This window comes from Rhinopithecus roxellana, chromosome 12 (genome assembly GCF_007565055.1).
Source record: "Rhinopithecus roxellana isolate Shanxi Qingling chromosome 12, ASM756505v1, whole genome shotgun sequence".
Classification (NCBI taxonomy): Eukaryota; Metazoa; Chordata; class Mammalia; order Primates; family Cercopithecidae; genus Rhinopithecus; species Rhinopithecus roxellana.
In genome coordinates, this window is record NC_044560.1 from 4,416,063 (window position 1) to 4,434,094 (window position 18,032).

The 18,032-nt window shown below is 46.9% G+C and overlaps 1 protein-coding gene across 1 annotated transcript in view; it reads right to left on the reverse strand.

The window, feature by feature from the left end:
- The window catches only part of PEX14 (peroxisomal biogenesis factor 14), a 160,939-nt gene that overhangs the window by 130,128 nt on the left and 12,779 nt on the right, over positions 1-18,032 (reverse strand). Inside the window, exon 2 of the mRNA XM_010364160.2 lies at positions 7,651-7,698. Within this exon, the coding sequence (XP_010362462.1) occupies positions 7,651-7,698 (48 nt within the window). The remainder of the gene's footprint in view (positions 1-7,650; positions 7,699-18,032) is intronic.

Sequence of the window (18,032 nt, forward strand, 5' to 3'; positions counted from 1 at the left end):
GATCTGGCAGAGGAGGTGGGAATCACAGGCACTCTCCCAACTAGCAGTCAGCATACACGGACACTAGTGTTAGAAACGTTTTCTTCACTGACACCTTTATATTGTTGATGAGAGAGGAGTGAGGAAAGACACTAGCCAACACTTTTTCCTCTCTGAAAAGTGCCTAAATCTCAGGCCCAGGATGCTGGATCTGATCATGCTGACAATGTTACCTTCAGTGAAGTGCACCGTGAGCCCATCCGTGGTTTGTATTTTATTTTAGTCCCCAAGTTTCTCTGCAGCAGTTGTGAGGGGTATCCTGATGAATATGTTGCTAGTAATGGTTTAAGCACCAAAATTTTTGTAGATGATTTACTGTTTGGGCAGGGGGAGTGGCTTTTGAGACAGGGTCTTGCTGTGTTGCCCACAATGGAGTGCAGTGGTGTGATCAAAGCTTACTGTAGCCTCAACCCACTGGGCTTAAGCAATCCTCCCACCTCAGCCTCCCAAGGACTACAGGCACTCACCACCATATCTGGCTAAATTTTTTTGTAAAGACAAGTTTCACTATGTTGCCAAAGCTGGTCTCAAACCCCAGAACTCAAGCAATCCTCCTGCCTCTTCCTTCCAAAGTGCAAGGATTACAGGCGTGAGCCACCACACTCAGCCAATGATTTGCTTTTTAAAAATAAATTAATAGAGCGGATTTTGAATTATCCCTATAATATCACCCCCAATCACTTGCATCCCGACAGACATTCCTGAGCAGGAAAAAGAGGTGGAGGTGACAACTCGTTTCAGCAAACCTAACTCCGCACAGAAATCAACCACTACAGACTTTTTTTTTTTTTTTTTTTTTTTTTTTTTTTTTTTTTTTTTTTTTTTTTGAGACGGAGTCTCGCTCTGTCGCCCGGGCTGGAGTGCAGTGGCCGGATCTCAGCTCACTGCAAGCTCCGCCTCCCGGGTTTACGCCATTCTCCTGCCTCAGCCTCCCGAGTAGCTGGGACTACAGGCGCCCGCCACCTCACCCGGCTAGTTTTTTGTATTTTTTAGTAGAGACGGGGTTTCACCATGTTAGCCAGGATGGTCTCGATCTTCTGACCTCGTGATCCGCCCGTCTCGGCCTCCCAAAGCGCTGGGATTACAGGCTTGAGCCACCGCGCCCGGCCAGACTTTTTAAATAATTATGTTTAATACTTCAAAATTAGGTTTGTCATATTTATATATTTTTCCTGGAAAATAACAAGTTCCTGAAATCCCTGAATGGCTGGTTTCATTACCCATGTGCTTATAAAACACTTTCGGCCGGGCACGGTGGCTCCCGCCTGTAATCCCAGCACTTTGGGAGGTCGAGGCAGGTGGATCACGAGGTCACAAGATCGAGACCATCCTGGCTAACACGGTGAAACCCCCATCTCTACTAAAAATACAAAAAATTAGACGGGCGTGGTGCCGGGCGCCTGTAGTCCCAGCTACTCAGGAGGCTGAGGCAGGAGAATGGCGTGAACCCAGGACACGGAGCTTGCAGTGAGCCAAGACTGTGCCACTGCACTCCAGGCTGGGCAACTGAGCAAAACTCTGTCTCAGGAAAAAAAAAAAAAAAAACACTTTCATGAATACAGTATCAAAATCAATTTTGTTTCCCCACAAAATGCTTAAATGTTATAAAATACGTATGTATTGTCATATACATGCATATACACATACATACATGCATACATGTGCACACACAAAGAAACGTATTGAGCATGCTAATGTCATTCTTCAGAAATGTTTTGGTGGGGCCGGGTGTGGTGGCTCATGCCTATAGTTTCTTTGTGCACACACAAAGAAACGTATTGAGCATGCTAATGTCATTCTTCAGAAATGTTTTGGTGGGGCCGGGTGTGGTGGCTCATGCCTATAGTCCCAGCACTTTGGGAGGCCAAGGCAGGAGGATCACTTGAGTCCAGGAGTTCGAGACCAACCTGGCCAACATGGCAACACCCCGTCTCTACTAAAAATACAAAAATTAGCTGGCCGTGGTGGTGCACACCTGTAGTCCCAGGTACTCAGGAGACTAAGGCAAGAGAATTGCTTGAACCCAGGAGGCAGAGGTTGCAGTGAACAGAGACTGCACCACCGCACTCCAGCCTGGGTGACAGAGCGCAACACCATCTCTAAAAAAGAAATGTTTTGGTGGGAAAAAAAATGAGAACCACTTATCCAGTGAACCTGCTGACAAGTACACCAAAGTATTCTAACCATAAAAGTCACAAAAGATACAAATACTGAGGAGACTATGCCAGGAATACATGTTAGAGGTCTTTGGCAGACAGGCAAACAGGCAACTGGCTGTAGCTATTCTTTTTGCTTTTTTTTTTTTTTTTTTGAGACAGAGTCTGGCTCTGTCACCCAGGCTGGAGTGCAGTAGTGCAATCTCGGTTCACTGCAACCTCCGCCACCTGAGTAGCCGGGATTAGAGGTACCTGCCACTACACCCAGCTAATTTTTTTTTTTAGTAGAGACGGGGTTTTGCCATGTTGGCCAGGCTAGTCTTGAACTCCTGACCTCAGGTGATCTACCTGCCTCGGCCTCCCAAAGTGCCGGGATTACAGGTGTGAGCCACAATGCCTTGACAATTCTTAAAGACATCACAGTATTGGCTCCTGAATCCATCAAAATACACCTTCTGATTACCAGCCTCTGGTTAATTGGCTTGAAAACCAAAGAGAAAATCTTGGGTATCCCAGGGGTAAGGTGGATGAGATTCCCCAGGACTGAGATCAAATACACGATGTAGAACCCCCTGGACAAGGTACCATCTGAGCCTCAGGAAGAAACCTGAGGGTACTTTGGCACTTGGAGAGCAAAACTACTGAGACGCAACCTAGATCTGCAACTGCAGAGCGTCTTTATTTTGAAGAATTCAGCATACAAAAAAAATAGTAATCCTAGAAAAAGGTGATAAAGTAGAAATTGCTGTCATCAGTTATTAAAAAAAACCTGTAATTTGGGGCCAGGTACAGTGGCTCACACCTGTAATCCCAGCACTTTAGGAGTCCAAGGTGGGCAGTCCAAGGTGGGTCAGGAGATCAAGACCATCCTGGCCAACATGGTGAAACCCTGTCTTTACTAAAAATACAAAAATTAGCTGGGCATGGTGGCGCATACCTGTAATCCCAGCTACTCAGGAGGCTGAGGCAGGAGAATTGCTTGAACCCGGGAGGCGGAGGATGCAGTGAGCCGAGATCACACCACTGCACTCCAGCCTGGCGACAGAGCTAGACTCCGTCTCAAAAAAAAAAAAAAATTGTATTTTGGGATTATTTTGGTGGAGAGATGCAGGAAAGAGGACAGAAAGAAAACAATAAAAGAACCTACACCTAAAAGTTAAAGGAAGAGACGATGGCCAAGGACTCATCCATTAGAGAGAACTTGGTGTCAAAGAGCAAAAAGCTAAAATTCTAGTTTAGCCAAAACCCATAAGCCCTGTGTAAAGTAGATGAGCTATAGTATTGCTGAACACTGAGAAGCTGAGTTGAAACAAGTGAGCAGATGTGTAAATCAAACCTTATTTACTGCTTGCTTCGAATAACCAAAAATCACAGGACTAAGTGGGAACCTCAAAAGTTTACTTAACCCAAGTTTCAGTATCCAAGCAAGATGGGAACTGAATTACCCTATGCAGACAACTGTCCGCTCATTCTGAAATACCTATAGACCAGGCAGGGATTTGGTTCTGCCAGGACAGCACAAGGAGCCGGATCCAGAGACTCTGTGTGGGCCTGAGGACAGGCACACAACTGTGGCTAGAAAACCAGGGTCTGCGGGAAATTCACAGGTCTTCACAGGTCTGGGGGAAGCTGGAGGTCAGTACTCTGGAGGCCTGTCTGAACTCCTTGCCTCAGCAGGCAAAGCTCAGTGAAGAGAGTATAAAGAGAAAAAAGTAACCAGCCATTTTAACTTTGGCAGAGTTTTGTCAACAACAGAGAATTTCAACTTGGAGTTTGCAGAATTTCTCAAGACTGGTCTGTTCACCAATCTCCAGCCCTAATGACATTATGATATTAGAGAGCAACTGCTCCTCTGAGATGGTCAATGTTGCTGGGTTGGTTTGATTTGGAGGCCAGGATTGGGGCAGGATTTAACGGGCAAGAAAAGGAAACATGCAGCGTCACTACTTTGCTAGAATCAAGGCCAGGATTTGGCTATAAACACGAATGTGTCGTTTAGAGACTACAAGATTACATTTCTCACCACAAAATCTCAAAACAGCTTTTATGATTCAGAGTGGATAGAACTGAAAATCAAGTCTTCTTTGCCCAGCAAATAAAACAATCATGCACATATTGACTACATCACAATGTCACCTGCACCGCACTGACTACTAAAGCGAACTTCTTCTGTCGTTATTTACTTTTATTTTTATTCTTGTTTTGTTTTGTTTTGTTGTAGAGACAGAGTCTTGCTCTGTTGCCCAGGCTGGAGAGCAGCGGCATGATCATAGCTCACTGCAGCCTCGAACTCCTGAGCTCAAGCGATCCTCTGGCTTGTGCCTCCTGAGCAGCTGAGAGTATAGGCGTGAGCCACCAAGCCCGGCTAATGTTAAAATTTGTAATAGAGATGGGAGCTCTCTATTTAGTGCAGGCTGGCCTCAAACTCCTGGCCTCAAGTGATCCCCTGACCTTGGCCTCCCAAAGTGCTGGGATGATAGGCATGAGCCACTGCACCCGGCCAGTAACTTACTTTTTTAATAAGGGGAAAAATTATTTCAAAGTGATCATCTAGTCTGGGACAAAGAATAAGATTGTTTGCCTTTAGTGTAGAGACCAGGCAACTTCCATTAAGGAATTCTATGAAAAATATGCATTCAGTTAAAAACAAAAAAATATATACTTCCTGAAGCTTAAAGGAAAAAATAATAATAATAAAAACAAAAACAAAACAACTTAGCAGTGTGTTCCCCCAACACTGAAATATCCCATCCCTCGAGGCCTGGCTTCAAGTTTCACAAAAGCCATCCTTAAGTGTCCCCTCGCCCTCTGCAGAGCTCTTCCTTCTCTGAATAACTGGGGGCTCTCTCCTACGCCCAATCAGGCAGCTCTGCACCAAAGGATACACAATGTTGTGCTATTTGCTAAAATTACATACAGTCGTGTGCAGTTTGCTAATTATTTCATGTGTATAAATGCCTTTTCTTCCCCAAGTAAAATACGTGAATTACTCGAGAACAAGGTTTCGTTTTATTCCTCAATTGTCTGTTCCCCATCCTCAGGCCTGAGCTGAGCTAAGCTGAGCATGCAGGAGACGGCGAACACACATGGCCTGAGAAAGCGCCCTCCCTGTGGAAAGGCTGAGTGCTGTGTGTTTTCATGAACCACCACACCGAGCTGTGGGGCTTTCTGTGCAAGGGGGCTGCCCATCCCGTGTCCCCGTCCTGCCACACGAGTCCTCAGAGGGCTCCTCTGCCTGACACCCTCCCAACACCACTCCCAGGAGGAAGAAGTAGTTCACACAAGACCACGCGACTCGGCTGGTGCCCCCGTTTAATCAGGCTGCTGCAAATGCTTGGCCAAAAGCAATAAGGGCATGACTGAGAGACTGTGGGAGTTTAATATAAAAAAATTAATAAACAAAAAAGGGAGGGAAGGAGAAAGGGTCTACCTTTTAATAGGGCCCTAATTACCCAACTCATAGGATCAGCCCAAATGAGATGGGAGTTTATTTCGGGGTTTTTTTAATTATTTTTTTTATATATATATAAATTGCTGCTATGTGTTTTCTTTCCTCTGAGCAATTATGCAGCAAGTACGTAAAGAGGAGAAAAAATATTAATTAAATATAAGGTAATTGTGGAGTTGGCCTGGAGAGAATGAGTCTGAACTCTGGACGATCACAGGCTACTAGGGTTTGAAGACTGCTCAGGGCCTCCCAGAAAAGAAAGAAATAAAAATACAACCAACCAATAAGCAGATGCACAGTGCAGCAGGAAGAGCAGGGCACAGAAACAGCAGCAGAGCAAGGGGTCTGCAGGGCTCCAAACACCAGAAATCAGTGAGCTGGCCAACTGCTCAGGGCTCCCAAAGAGCTTCTCGAATCAAGCCCCAAAAGATGGACTGGCCAGTCTTCCCATGATCAGTTAAATGGGTACATCAAAATTGGAAAAGACAGAGGAAGGAGAGGACTCCCACAGCCGATGGTGTCCAATCTGTACTTCAGTCGCAAACCACCACAACTTCGGCCTGAGGGGCACTGAGGCAGGCCCCAGGGAAGCCAGCAGACGTCCTGAGACACTGGCAAGGCAGGGCCTCCTTGGCTTTCCCACCACCATGACCTCAAGGAAGGATCTGGGCAATATCAAAAGAGTGAAATGAGGCCACCATGGGAGTGCCGGGATATAAGCCCGTAACTGGTGACATAACAGCAGGTGACACAAATGACAACACTGCTCCCCTGAAACAGTCCCGGCAGTGCTTGTATCACCTCGGCCTTTCTACAGACAGCTCAACTGGATCCAACTCGCCCTTAGCCTGGGAAAGCCTTTGTACACACTGGAATTCAGACATGTTCATACCCGCTAAGGCCCTCACGTCATCTCCTCCCACGACTGCCAGATGGGGAGTGAAGCAAAGCAGGTGAAACCACAGGCCCTGTTGAAACAAGGCCTTGGCAGTACAGCCCTACGCCTGCTATCGCTACGCAGGAAGAAAAGCTCTGAAAAGTTAAACTTGGAGCTGGCTCTGCCATCAAACTTATCTGGTTTGTACAGAACCAGTCTTACTACCCAGCCAAGAGGATTTACAGCAGGCCCTGAAAAGCAAAAAAGAATGAAAATGGGGTGGGCAGCCAGGGACTCTGGCCACTAAATGAAAAGCACATGGGAGAGAAAATGACCTGTAGTGCTTAGTAGGCCTCTTCCCTATCCATAGTGTAAGAAGACAGTGTTGGGAATGACTATCACACAATTACCCACCAGGCAAAACCAGAATTCCGTCGCTTACCTGTTCTTTAAAGGCCACTGAGGCACTCGCACCCTGAGGGGCAGAGCAGGGGGCGGGTACTTCAGACAGTCTAGAAGCCCAGCCACCTCACTCCACCTCAGGCTCCCACAGGCTCAGGAATCTCACTAATTACTATCGATCAGCCACAAACAAAGTGGCGCAGGACCATCTGGGGTGGATGCTTTTAGTTCTAGAAAAGACCAGGCTTTACTAAGGGGAGATGTCAGTCATCTCTGCACGCGAGAAGAGAAGTCAGAGGTCACTGACAGAGGCAGTCTCTAGGTAACAGCTACTTTTAAAGGGACACTACTAATCCCAGCACTTTGGGAGGCCGAGACGGGCGGATCACGAGGTCAGGAGATCGAGACCATCTGGCTAACACGGTGAAACCCCGTCTCTACTAAAAATACAAAAACTAGCCGGGCGAGGTGGCGGGCGCCTGTAGTCCCAGCTACTCGGGAGGCTGAGGCAGGAGAATGGCGTAAACCCGGGAGGCGGAGTTTGCAGTGAGCTGAGATCTGGCCACTGCACTCCAGTCCGGGCGACAGAGCGAGACTCCACCTCAAAAAAAAAAAAAAAAAAAAAAAAGGGACACTACTGATGCAGAACCATAGGAAGAGAAGGTTTCTTTTCACTCGCATGGCATTTTAATTACTAGAAAGTGATACCACACATCTTAGGTACTTACCAGCGGCTCTCGAGGCAGCACATTTTCACTTCCTGGAGTAGAGCTTGGCTGCAAAGAAAAATGGAAACAAAAATAAGATCACAGTGCCACCCAATGGACATCAAAAAACCAAAGCTGTTCCATTCTCAAACGATGCACACTAGCACCTCTTTCTCACATCTCTCACCGGTTTTTCATGACATGAGAGTATTCTGCAGTGGACTACCTGTAAAAAGTAGCCCAAAGACTCTGAATGCAGCAGGGAAGATAGACTGTTTCTGGGTTCACCGCCACAGCACTCCAAGAACAAGGCTTGGTTCTGCTCAGGAAGGCCCACGACCACCTACTGAGCAGCAAGGGCTGGGGACCGTCACAAAATCCACGGGAAGAGTAGAGTCCAGAGAAAAGGCTTGAACACAGAGCGCAACACCTCCTCTTTCTGCCACCTCCCCAACGTCAGGGGACTGGGAAGAAAAGCCGCGCAGCAGTGGAGAACCAGATTCCACCACCAGGGGGCCCCAGCTGCCCACGCTCAGGATTTTCTCTGGGCATCTAGTTTCTGGAGCCCAGAAGCCAGTAAACCACACAGGTGCCTATTTATCCCCTGCCACTAAGGACACCACCCCACAATGGTAAAGGAAGTCTCAGGCTTAAATCCTTCTTGGAAATAAGCTAGTGACAGGCTGACATATAAGCAGACCAACCTCCTGGCGAGCAGGCAGCACTGCAGCTGAGCCCCTGGCTCTAGCCTGTTTCCTCCTCCTTGGGGCCACTACCTCACCCTCACAGGCACCTTCGACCCTTGACTGACCCGGCCAAAATTCAGAGAAAGGGAGAGGCAGAGGTAGAGACAGATTCTGAAGAAATTTACAAATCTCCAAAAGAATAAAGCAAGCAGGTATGATGCTAAGTGAGCTATGATTAGTTTACTGTGACTGATGGTCAGGTCGATTGCCATCTATCTACAGATAATATCCAGACGAGTGCAGTGAAATCTGTGTGTCCCAGGAGACAGCCTGCAGCCTCCATTCTCCCAGCTATTACAGATCAGATGGAAGTGCCAGGCTGCCTTGAAAAAGGACAGAAGCCCAGTCCACAGAGGGGTTCCCAAAGAATTCCTCATGCCAGTTGCTACCACATAGCTGGCACACAGCACAGTGGCAAGCACTCTGCTGGAAGAAGGACTCTATCCCTCCATCCGAAGTCCTGTCCCAAAAGCCTCACCACCCAGGACAAGAGGTCAGCCAGCAGGAAACTATCTAGACAGTGAGGGTCAGTCTCAGGGAATCTGAGCAAGCTTTCCCTGCCTCCCTGCCTCCTGCCCTCCCCAAGCTCCAGACACTGGTAAGTTCAAACCTTTAGAGCTCCAGCCCACGCCCCTCTGAGGTACACATCTGACTGCCTTCCTGCCTCTGCTTTGACTTAAGCTGCCCTGGAGCAGACTCACAGTCCTCTCTGCCACCTATGTCTTCTTCCAGCATTCCCTCTTGGCATGCTGGGACAAACCACCAAACGATGTAAACTAGAATCCAAAGGCCATCTTGACACAGCTCTTGCTCCCTTGCTCCCAGAGCTAACTCATTACATCAAGTCTGCCAATATTCCTTCCTTAATATTCATGGAAGAGTAGTGCAAATGCTGGCACTTTGGGAGGCCCAGGTGGATGGAGTGCTTGAGCCCAGGAGTTTGAGACCAGCCTGGGCAACATGGCAAATCCTCATCTCTACAAAAAAATAGAAAAATGGGCCAGGTGTGGTGGTGTGCACTTGTACTCCCAGCTATTCAGGAAGCTGAGGCAGAAAGATCCCTTGAGCCTGGAAATTCAAGGCTGTGGTAAACTGTGATCACACCACTGCACTCCAGCCCAGATGACAGAGCCAGACCCTGTCTCAAAAAAAATTTTAAAGTCCATGGAAACAATCTATTTGTTTTTCTCCATCTCTACTGCTATCACTTTGGTCCAATCTACCAAAATCCCCTGCTTAGACCGCTGCGTCAGCCTTCTCATCAGTGCTGGCGCTCTTCCAATTCATATTCTGTGATGCAAACAGACTATCATTTCCAAAGGAGAATCTGATCGTCCCATTCCTTATCCACCGACTCACCCCAGTAAACACAACAAATTTAAGGGCTTCTCATTGCTCTTAGAAGACAGAAAAACCGGCCGGGAGCGATGGCTCAAGCCTGTAATCCCAGCACTTTGGGAGGCCAAGACGGGTGGATCACGAGGTCAGGAGATCGAGACTATCCTGGCTAACACGGTGAAACCCCGTCTCTACTAAAAAATACAAAAAACTAGCCGGGCGTGGTGGCGGGCGCCTGTAGTCCCAGCTACTCGGGAGGCTGAGGCAGGAGAATGGCGTGAACCCGGGAGGCGGAGTTTGCAGTGAGCTGAAGTGAGCTGAGATCCGGCCACTGCACTCCAGCCCGGGCAGCAGAGCGAGACTCTATCTCAAAAAAAAAAAAAAAAAAGAAGAAGACAGAAAAACCGCAGCATGGCCTACAAGGCCTAATATCTACTCTGACTACATCTCAGGTCTCAAGTGGTACCACATTCCCCACTTCTGCCCCCTACAGACGCACTGGCCTTTGCTTTCTCTGTCACTGCGCCTCTGCACATGCCCTTCCTTCCCTTCCTTCCCTTTAATTCATCCTTCAGATCCAGCTAAGACACTTCCTCAGGGAAACATTCCTTCTCTGACATCCATGACTAGGTCAGATCTCCCTATGACACACTCACGTAGGACCACCTGCCTCTCTTTCAAGGACCTGAGCAGACCTACAACTTTACATCTGTGTGACTATGGGGCTGAGGCCTGTCTCTCTCACCAGATGATAAACTCCACGTGTGCAGAAACTGCCTGCGTTTGCTTATCACTGTATCCCCGGGGCCTAGGACAGTGCCAGGCACAGAGGAGGCCTTCAATAGAAATTCATTGAATGAATGAATAAATGAACGAATGGGCAGCAAAAAACTGAACAATGGTGACAACTCAACTGAATGGATTATTTAGATTCTTCAGTTCATTATCTTCCTGAGGGTTTTCCTCCACTCCATTTGGTAAATACTAAGTGCTAACATTCACTTAACTCTTTCCTTCTTTAATTTTCACAGTAAGTATACCAAATTACTGCTGATGAGGAAACTGAGGCAAAAGAAGTTAAATAACTTGCCCATGATTACTCAGATAGTAACTGGTACTACAGAGATTTGAACACTTCTACTTAATCAAAATAAGCAAGTTTTGTTTAAACCACATTTTATTAAGCAACAACCTTAATGCTACTCCATAAATAATAATGTAGGTTATTTGACCAGACAAAACACACAAAAGCAAACAGTTTTAGTATTTAGGAAGCCCCACTCTGACTTAACCCAAAACTTTCTTCCTAAAATAAAACTAATCACTATGAATTGTTTTCACCAAGGAACTGCTCTTAAAATTAGTTCATCCCTTGAACAGCTAGTATTGACCAGAGGGAAGAACTTTAAACGATACACAGTGCCAAATACATCTCTTTCATCATATACCCTTTAGTATCTTTTAAATTATAAGCCATGTCAATGAATTGTTTTAAAAAATGTAACATTAAAAGTAAAAAAGAAAGCCTCCCTCTCATTCCAACCCTAAGGGACCCACACTGACACTGGTTCCTTGTATATTCTGCCAAGGATATTCAAAGCATATAAGAAGTATGGCCAGCAGAGCATGGTGGCTCACGCCTGTAATCCCTGCACTTCGGGAGGCTGAGGTGGGCGATCACTTGAGGCCAGAAGTTAGAGACCAGCCTGGCCAACATGGCAAAACCCCGTCTCTACAAAAAAATGCAAAAATAAGCTGGGTGTGGAGGTGCATGCCTGTAGTCCCAGCTACTCGGGAGGCAGAGACACAAGAATCACCTGAACCCAGGAGACGGAGCTTACAGTGAGCTGAGATCATGCCATTGCACTCCAGCCTGGGTGACAGAGTGAGACCCTGTCTCAAAAAAAAAAAGGAAGAAGCAGCATAGCCAAGTGTAATGGCTCACACCTATAAACCCGGCACTCTGGGAGGCTACAATGGAAGGATCACTTAAAGCCAGGAGTTTGAGACCAGCATGGGCAACACAGCAAGATCCCATCTCTACAAAAAATTTAAAAATTAGCTTGGTGTGGTGGTGCATCCTGTAGTCCCAGCTACTCAGGAGGCTGGGAAAGGAGGATTCCTTGACCCCAGGAGGCAGAGATTACAGTGAGCTATGATGGTGCCATTGTATTCCAGCTTGGTCAACAGAGTAAGACCCTGTCTCAAAAACAAAAAAAGGATACATGTGTATGCATAATTCCTACCATGGAATTTGAAACAGCAACACTCCAAATTCCTCAAGTCATGGCTTCCCAGAGCCATAGTCCCAGTTTGAAGGTGGGAATACAAATGTGAGCCACCACACCGAGCCTTTTAAAAAATTTTGTTAATCATGGACTACCCTGTGTTTTTAAACAGTACTACTTATTTTTTTAAAAATCTTCCACAATACTAGCTCTTTAAAAAATTAAAGCGGGCCAGGCAGAGTAGCTCACACCTATAATCCCAGCACTTTGGGAGGTCGAGGCAGGCGGATCACCTGAGGTCAGGAGTTCAAGACCAACCTGGCCAACATATGGCCAACATAGCAAAACCCCATCTCCAACTGATCCTGGAAATCTTCACAGGGTAGTCCATGATTTAAAAAAAACAAGGCCAGGCATGGTGGTTCATACCAGCACTTTGGGAGGCCGAGGTGGGAGGATCGCTTGGACCCAGGAGTTCAAGACCAGCCTGAGCAACATGGCAAAACCCTGTCTCTACTAAAAAACACAAAAATTAGCCAGGCATGGTGGCACACGCCTGTAAGTCCCAGCTACCCAGCAGGCTGAAGTGGGAGGATCAACTGAGTCCAGGAGGTTGAGGCTGTGGTGAGCTGTGATCACAACACTGCACTCCAGCCTGGGTAACAGAGTAAGACCCTGTCTCAAGGAAAAAAAAAAAAAAAAGGCTCAGAAACTACCCACAGGCATGTATTATAACAATGTAAGAAACAGATACAAGGCAATCCATGCCCGGGATCCTCAGAGGCCCGAATGGGGAGAGCAGGAAGGGAAGAAAGCAAAAGCAGAAAACCGTTTTAAAAAAAAGTCAGGCAAAGACTACGGCGGCAGAGAGAGAAATGCTTTTCTTTTGGTAGAGACAAAGGTGCTCTCACTCCTGCTGCCAAGGCTCTGACCTTCTCCAACTGGAAGGCGTTCCCAGATCCTGACCTGCTGCCCAACAAAGAACAAGCTCACAAGCAGCTCACGGATTTGAGCAACTGGCAGGAGCTCCAGGTCTAGGAGTACCCATCCCGCTTCTGCCCAGTGACTGTGACTCCAGACATGTCCTAAGCTAGTCTGTGTAGTTTTCTGCTGGGAATAAGATTCAATCCCACCAATATCCTTTGAGATGCAGTGGCATGTCAGAAAGTACACAAGCTGTGGCATTAAGAACTCAGTGAGGCCGGGCGCGGTGGCTCACGCTGTAATCCCAGCACTTTGGGAGGCCGAGGTGGGCGGATCACAAGGTCAGGAGATTGAGACCATCCTGGCTAACACGGTGAAACCCCGTCTCTACTAAAAATTAGCCGGGCGTGGTGGCGGCGCCTGTAGTCTCAGCTATTCAGGAGGCTGAGGCAGGAGAATGGCGTGAACCCGGGAGGCGGAGCTTGCAGTGAGCTGACATCGCGCCACTGCACTCCAGCCTGGGCGACAGAGCGAGACTCCATCTCAAAAAAAAAAAAAGAAAAGAAAAAAAACTCAGTGATTTGGAGGTACGCTGCTCAACCTCTCTAAGCCTCAGTTTCCTCATCTATGGGAATAACAGGAATAATACCACCACCTCACATTCAGGATTAGAGGAGATGGTAAGTTATTTCATGTCACTCCTCTGTTCAAAGTCAACTTCGGGTCATGATGGAGTAACAGGGAACAGATTTGCCCTCCCACTGTAACCAACTAGAAAACTAAGCCAAATAAATAAAACCACTGTGTGTACACATTGGACAGCAGGAAGTGCAGGACTATGATCCCTGAAAGCAGAGAAACAAATTACTTGAGCCCTAAAATCACTCTAGCTTCCTTCCAGGAGACACATTTCAGACCCAGGAGAGAGAGGGGGGGATCCCCAGCAGAGCATGCAGTCCACTTGAGTTCAAGAGACAGAGATGAGAGTTCAGGGAGGCCAAGGCAGCTGAAAGCTGCAAGACAGACTTCAGAAAGAAAGAGCTATGCAGAAAAAGTGCTCCAGAAATCTGCCTGGATGTTCTCCCAAGTCTTTGCTGAATACTAAAATGTGTGCATGGATAGGGTGAAACTCCACAGTGATGAAGAAGCTTTGAGCTGAACATTTTTTAGAACTCTGAGGAAACACGAGTCCCAAGCAGCCAGACTGGACTGTCCTCACAGGGCATTCAGGAGAGACCTAGAAGGGCCACATCTTGGTAGGGGAGGTCAAATGATCCCTAGATTAAAGATTATCCAGACCCACTCTAACAAAGCTAAAAAACAGAACTCAAAATAATAAAATTAAACCATAAAAAACTGCCCAGAAGAACAAAGCTTTAAATACTCTTTAAAGACCACGAAAACCAGAACCTCAACAATACTGAACTCACAATATCCAGCATCCAATCAAAAATTTCAACACATGGCCAGGCGCAGTAGCTCACGCCTATAATCCCAGCACTTTGGGAGGCCGGGGAGGGCGGATCACGAGGTCAAGAGATGGAGAATGTCCTGGCTAACACGGTGAAACCCCGTCTCTACTAAAAATACAAAAAAAAAAAATAGCCAGGCAAGGTGGCGGCACCTGTAGTCCCAGCTACTCAGGAGGCTGAGACAGGAGAATGGGGTGAACCCGGGAGACGGAGCTTGCAGTGAGCTGAGATCACGCCACTGCACTCCAGCCTGGGCAACAGAATGAGATTCCAACTCAAAAAAAAGAAAATAGAATTTCTAGATATGAAAAGTAGAATATGTAAAATAAAAATTTCAGGCCGGGTGCAGTGGCTCAGGCCCGTAATCCCAGCATTTTGGGAGGGTGGATCACCTGAGGTCAGGAGTTCGAGACCAGCCTGGCCAATATAGTGAAACCCTATCTCCACTAAAAATACAAAAATTAGCCAAGCATGGTGGCAGGCACCTGTAAACCCAGCTACTCAGGAGGCTGAGGGAGGAGAATCGCTTCTACTCAGGAAGCAAAGGTTGCAGAGAGCCGAGATAGCTGAAATAAAGACAAATTCCTGAAGACAAAACATACCAAAACTGACTCTGGAAAAAATAAAAAAGTTTAATAGCCTCACATCTATTTTTAAAACTAAATACATAATTTAAAAATATGTAAGTAAAGGCCAGGCGCAGTGGCTCAAGCCTGTAATCCCAGCACTTTGGGAGGCCGAGACGGGTGGATCACGAGGAGATCGAGACCATCCTGGCTAACACGGTGAAACCCCATCTCTACTAAAAAATACAAAAAACTAGCCGGGCGAGGCGGCGGGCGCCTGTAGTCCCAGCTACTCGGGGGGCTGAGGCAGGAGAATGGCGTAAACCTGGGAGGCGGAGCTTGCAGTGAGCTGAGATCCGGCCACTGCACTCCAGCCTGGGCGACAGAGCGAGACTCCGTCTCAAAATAAATAAATAAATAAATAAATAAATAAATAAATAAATAAATAATAAAAAAAATACGTAAGTAAAAAAAGTAATAGGCCAGGCACAGTGGCTGACGCCTGGAATCCCAATACTTCAGGAGGCTGAGGCAGGTAGATCACTTGAGGTCAGGAGTTCGAGACAAGCCTGGCCAAGGTGGTAAAACCCCATCTCAACTAAAAATACAAAAATTAGCCAGGCGTGGTAACACATGCCTGTAATCCCAGCTACTCAGGAGACTGAGGCAAAAGAACCCCTTGAACCCAGGAGGGAGAGTTTGCAGTGAGCCGAGATCGAGCCCTTGCACTCCAGACTAGGCAACAGAGTTAGACTTCATCTTAAAAACAAAAAAAGTAGGCCGGGCGCGGTGGCTCAAGCCTGTAATCCCAGCACTTTGGGAGGCCGAGACGGGCGGATCACGAGGTCAGGAGATCGAGACCATCCTGGCTAACACGGTGAAACCCCGTCTCTACTAAAAACTACAAAAAACTAGCCGGGCGACGTGGCGGCGCCTGTAGTCCCAGCTACTCGGGAGGCTGAGACAGGAGAACGGCGTGAACCCGGGAGGCGGAGCTTGCAGTGAGCTGAGATCCGGCCACAGCACTCCAGCCTGGGTGACAGAGCGAGACTCCGTCTCAAAAAAAAAAAAAAAAAAGTAGCCCAGGCACAGTAGCTCATGCCTGTAATCCCAGCACTTTGGGAGGCCGAGGTGGACGGATCACAGTCAAGAGACGGAGACCAACCTGGCCAACATGGTGAAATCCCGTCTCTACTAAAAATACAAAAATTAGCTTGGTGTGGTGGCACATGCCTGTAGTCCTAGATATTTGGGAGGCTGAGGCAGAAGAATCGCTTGAACCTGGCAGGTGGAGGTTGCAGTGAGCTGAGATCACGCCACTGCACTCCAGCCTGGTGACAGGGCAAGACTCTGTCACTGAAAAAAAAAAAAAAAGTAATAAAGTATAAAATTAAAATTTAAAAAGAAAACTCTAGGCCCAGATGGCTTTACTGGTGAATACTATCAAACATTTAAGGAAGAAATAATGGCAATCTTATATAAACTGTTTCAAAGAATACAAAAAAAAAACTGCCAAACTCACTCCATGATGCCACTACTATCTTGACATAAAAACAAAAAAACTATAGACCAATATCCCTCACAAACATAAATGTAAAAATCCTTAACAAAATACTATCAAGTCCAGCAATATATAAAAAGAATAATGTACTAAGTAGAATTTATCCAAAGAATAAAAAATCAGTTTAACATTTCAAAAATCAATCAACATAAATCATCATATTAATAAAAGAAAGGGGCCGGGCGCGGTGGCTCAAGCCTGTAATCCCAGCACTCTGGGAGGCCGAGACGGGCGGATCACGAGGTCAGGAGATCGAGACCATCCTGGCTAACACGGTGAAACCCCGTCTCTACTAAAAAATACAAAAAACGAGCCGGGCGAGGTGGCGGGCGTCTGTGGTCCCAGCTACTCAGGAGGCTGAGGCAGGAGAATGGCGTAAAAAAACCTGGGGGGCAGAGCTTGCAGTGAGCTGAGATCCGGCCACTGCACTCCAGCCCGGGCGACAGAGCAAGACTCTGTCTCAAAAAGAATAAAAAATAAAAAATAAAAGAAAGGAAGAAAACAAAAGGATCAACTCAGTAGAGACAAAAAAGAGCACCTGACAACATTCAAAAATAATTTTTTTTTTAAGAGACAGAGTCTCAGGCCGGGCACAGTGGCTCACGCCTGTAATCCCAGCACTTTGGGAGGCTGAGGTGGGCAGATCACAAGGTCAGGAGTTCAAGACCAGCCTGACCAACATGGTGAAACACCATCTCCACTAAAAACACAAAAAAAATTAGCCAGGCATGGTGGCGGGCGCCTGTAATCCCAGCCACTCAGGAGGCTGAGGCAGAGAATCGCTTGAACCTGGGAGGTGGAGGTTGCAGTGAGCCGAGATTGTACCACTGCACTCCAGCCTGGGTGACAGAGCAAGACTCCGTCTCAAAAAAAAAGAGACAGAGTCTCCATCTTTCAGCCAGCCTGTAGCGCAGTAGTAGTGTGACATGGCTCAATGTAACCTACAACTCCAGGGCTCAAGTCATCCTCCTGCCTCAGCCTCCCAAGTAGCTAGGACTCCAGGTATGTGCCACCATGTCAGACTCATTTTTAAAAATTTTGTATAGAGATAGGGCCTCACTATGTTGCCCAGGCTGGTGTCGAACTCCTGGCCTCAAGCAATCCTCCTGCTTCAGCCTCCCAAAATGCTGGGATTACAGGCGTGAGCCACTGTGCCTGGCCTCAAAACACATATGATTTAAAAAAAAAAAAAGAACTCAGCCAACTAAAAATGAAAGTTGAATTTCTTCAACTTGACAAAGGCACCTACTACAAATACCTATAGCTAACACTTAACTGTAGAAGACTAAAAATATTTCCCCCCAAATCGGGAACAAAGCAAAAGATATCCAGTTACACTGTTCCTTTTAACAATACACTCAAAAGTCCTAGACAGTGCAATAAAGCAAGAAAAATTAAAAGCATATTAATGGGAAGGCAAGAAGTAAAGCTGTCTTTATTTGCAGACGATACCATCGTCTACAGAGAAATCACAAGGAACGTACAAAAAAGGTACTAGAGGCCGGGCGCGGTGGCTCACACCTGTAATTCCAGCACTTTGGGAGGCTGGGGCTGGCAGATCACCTGAG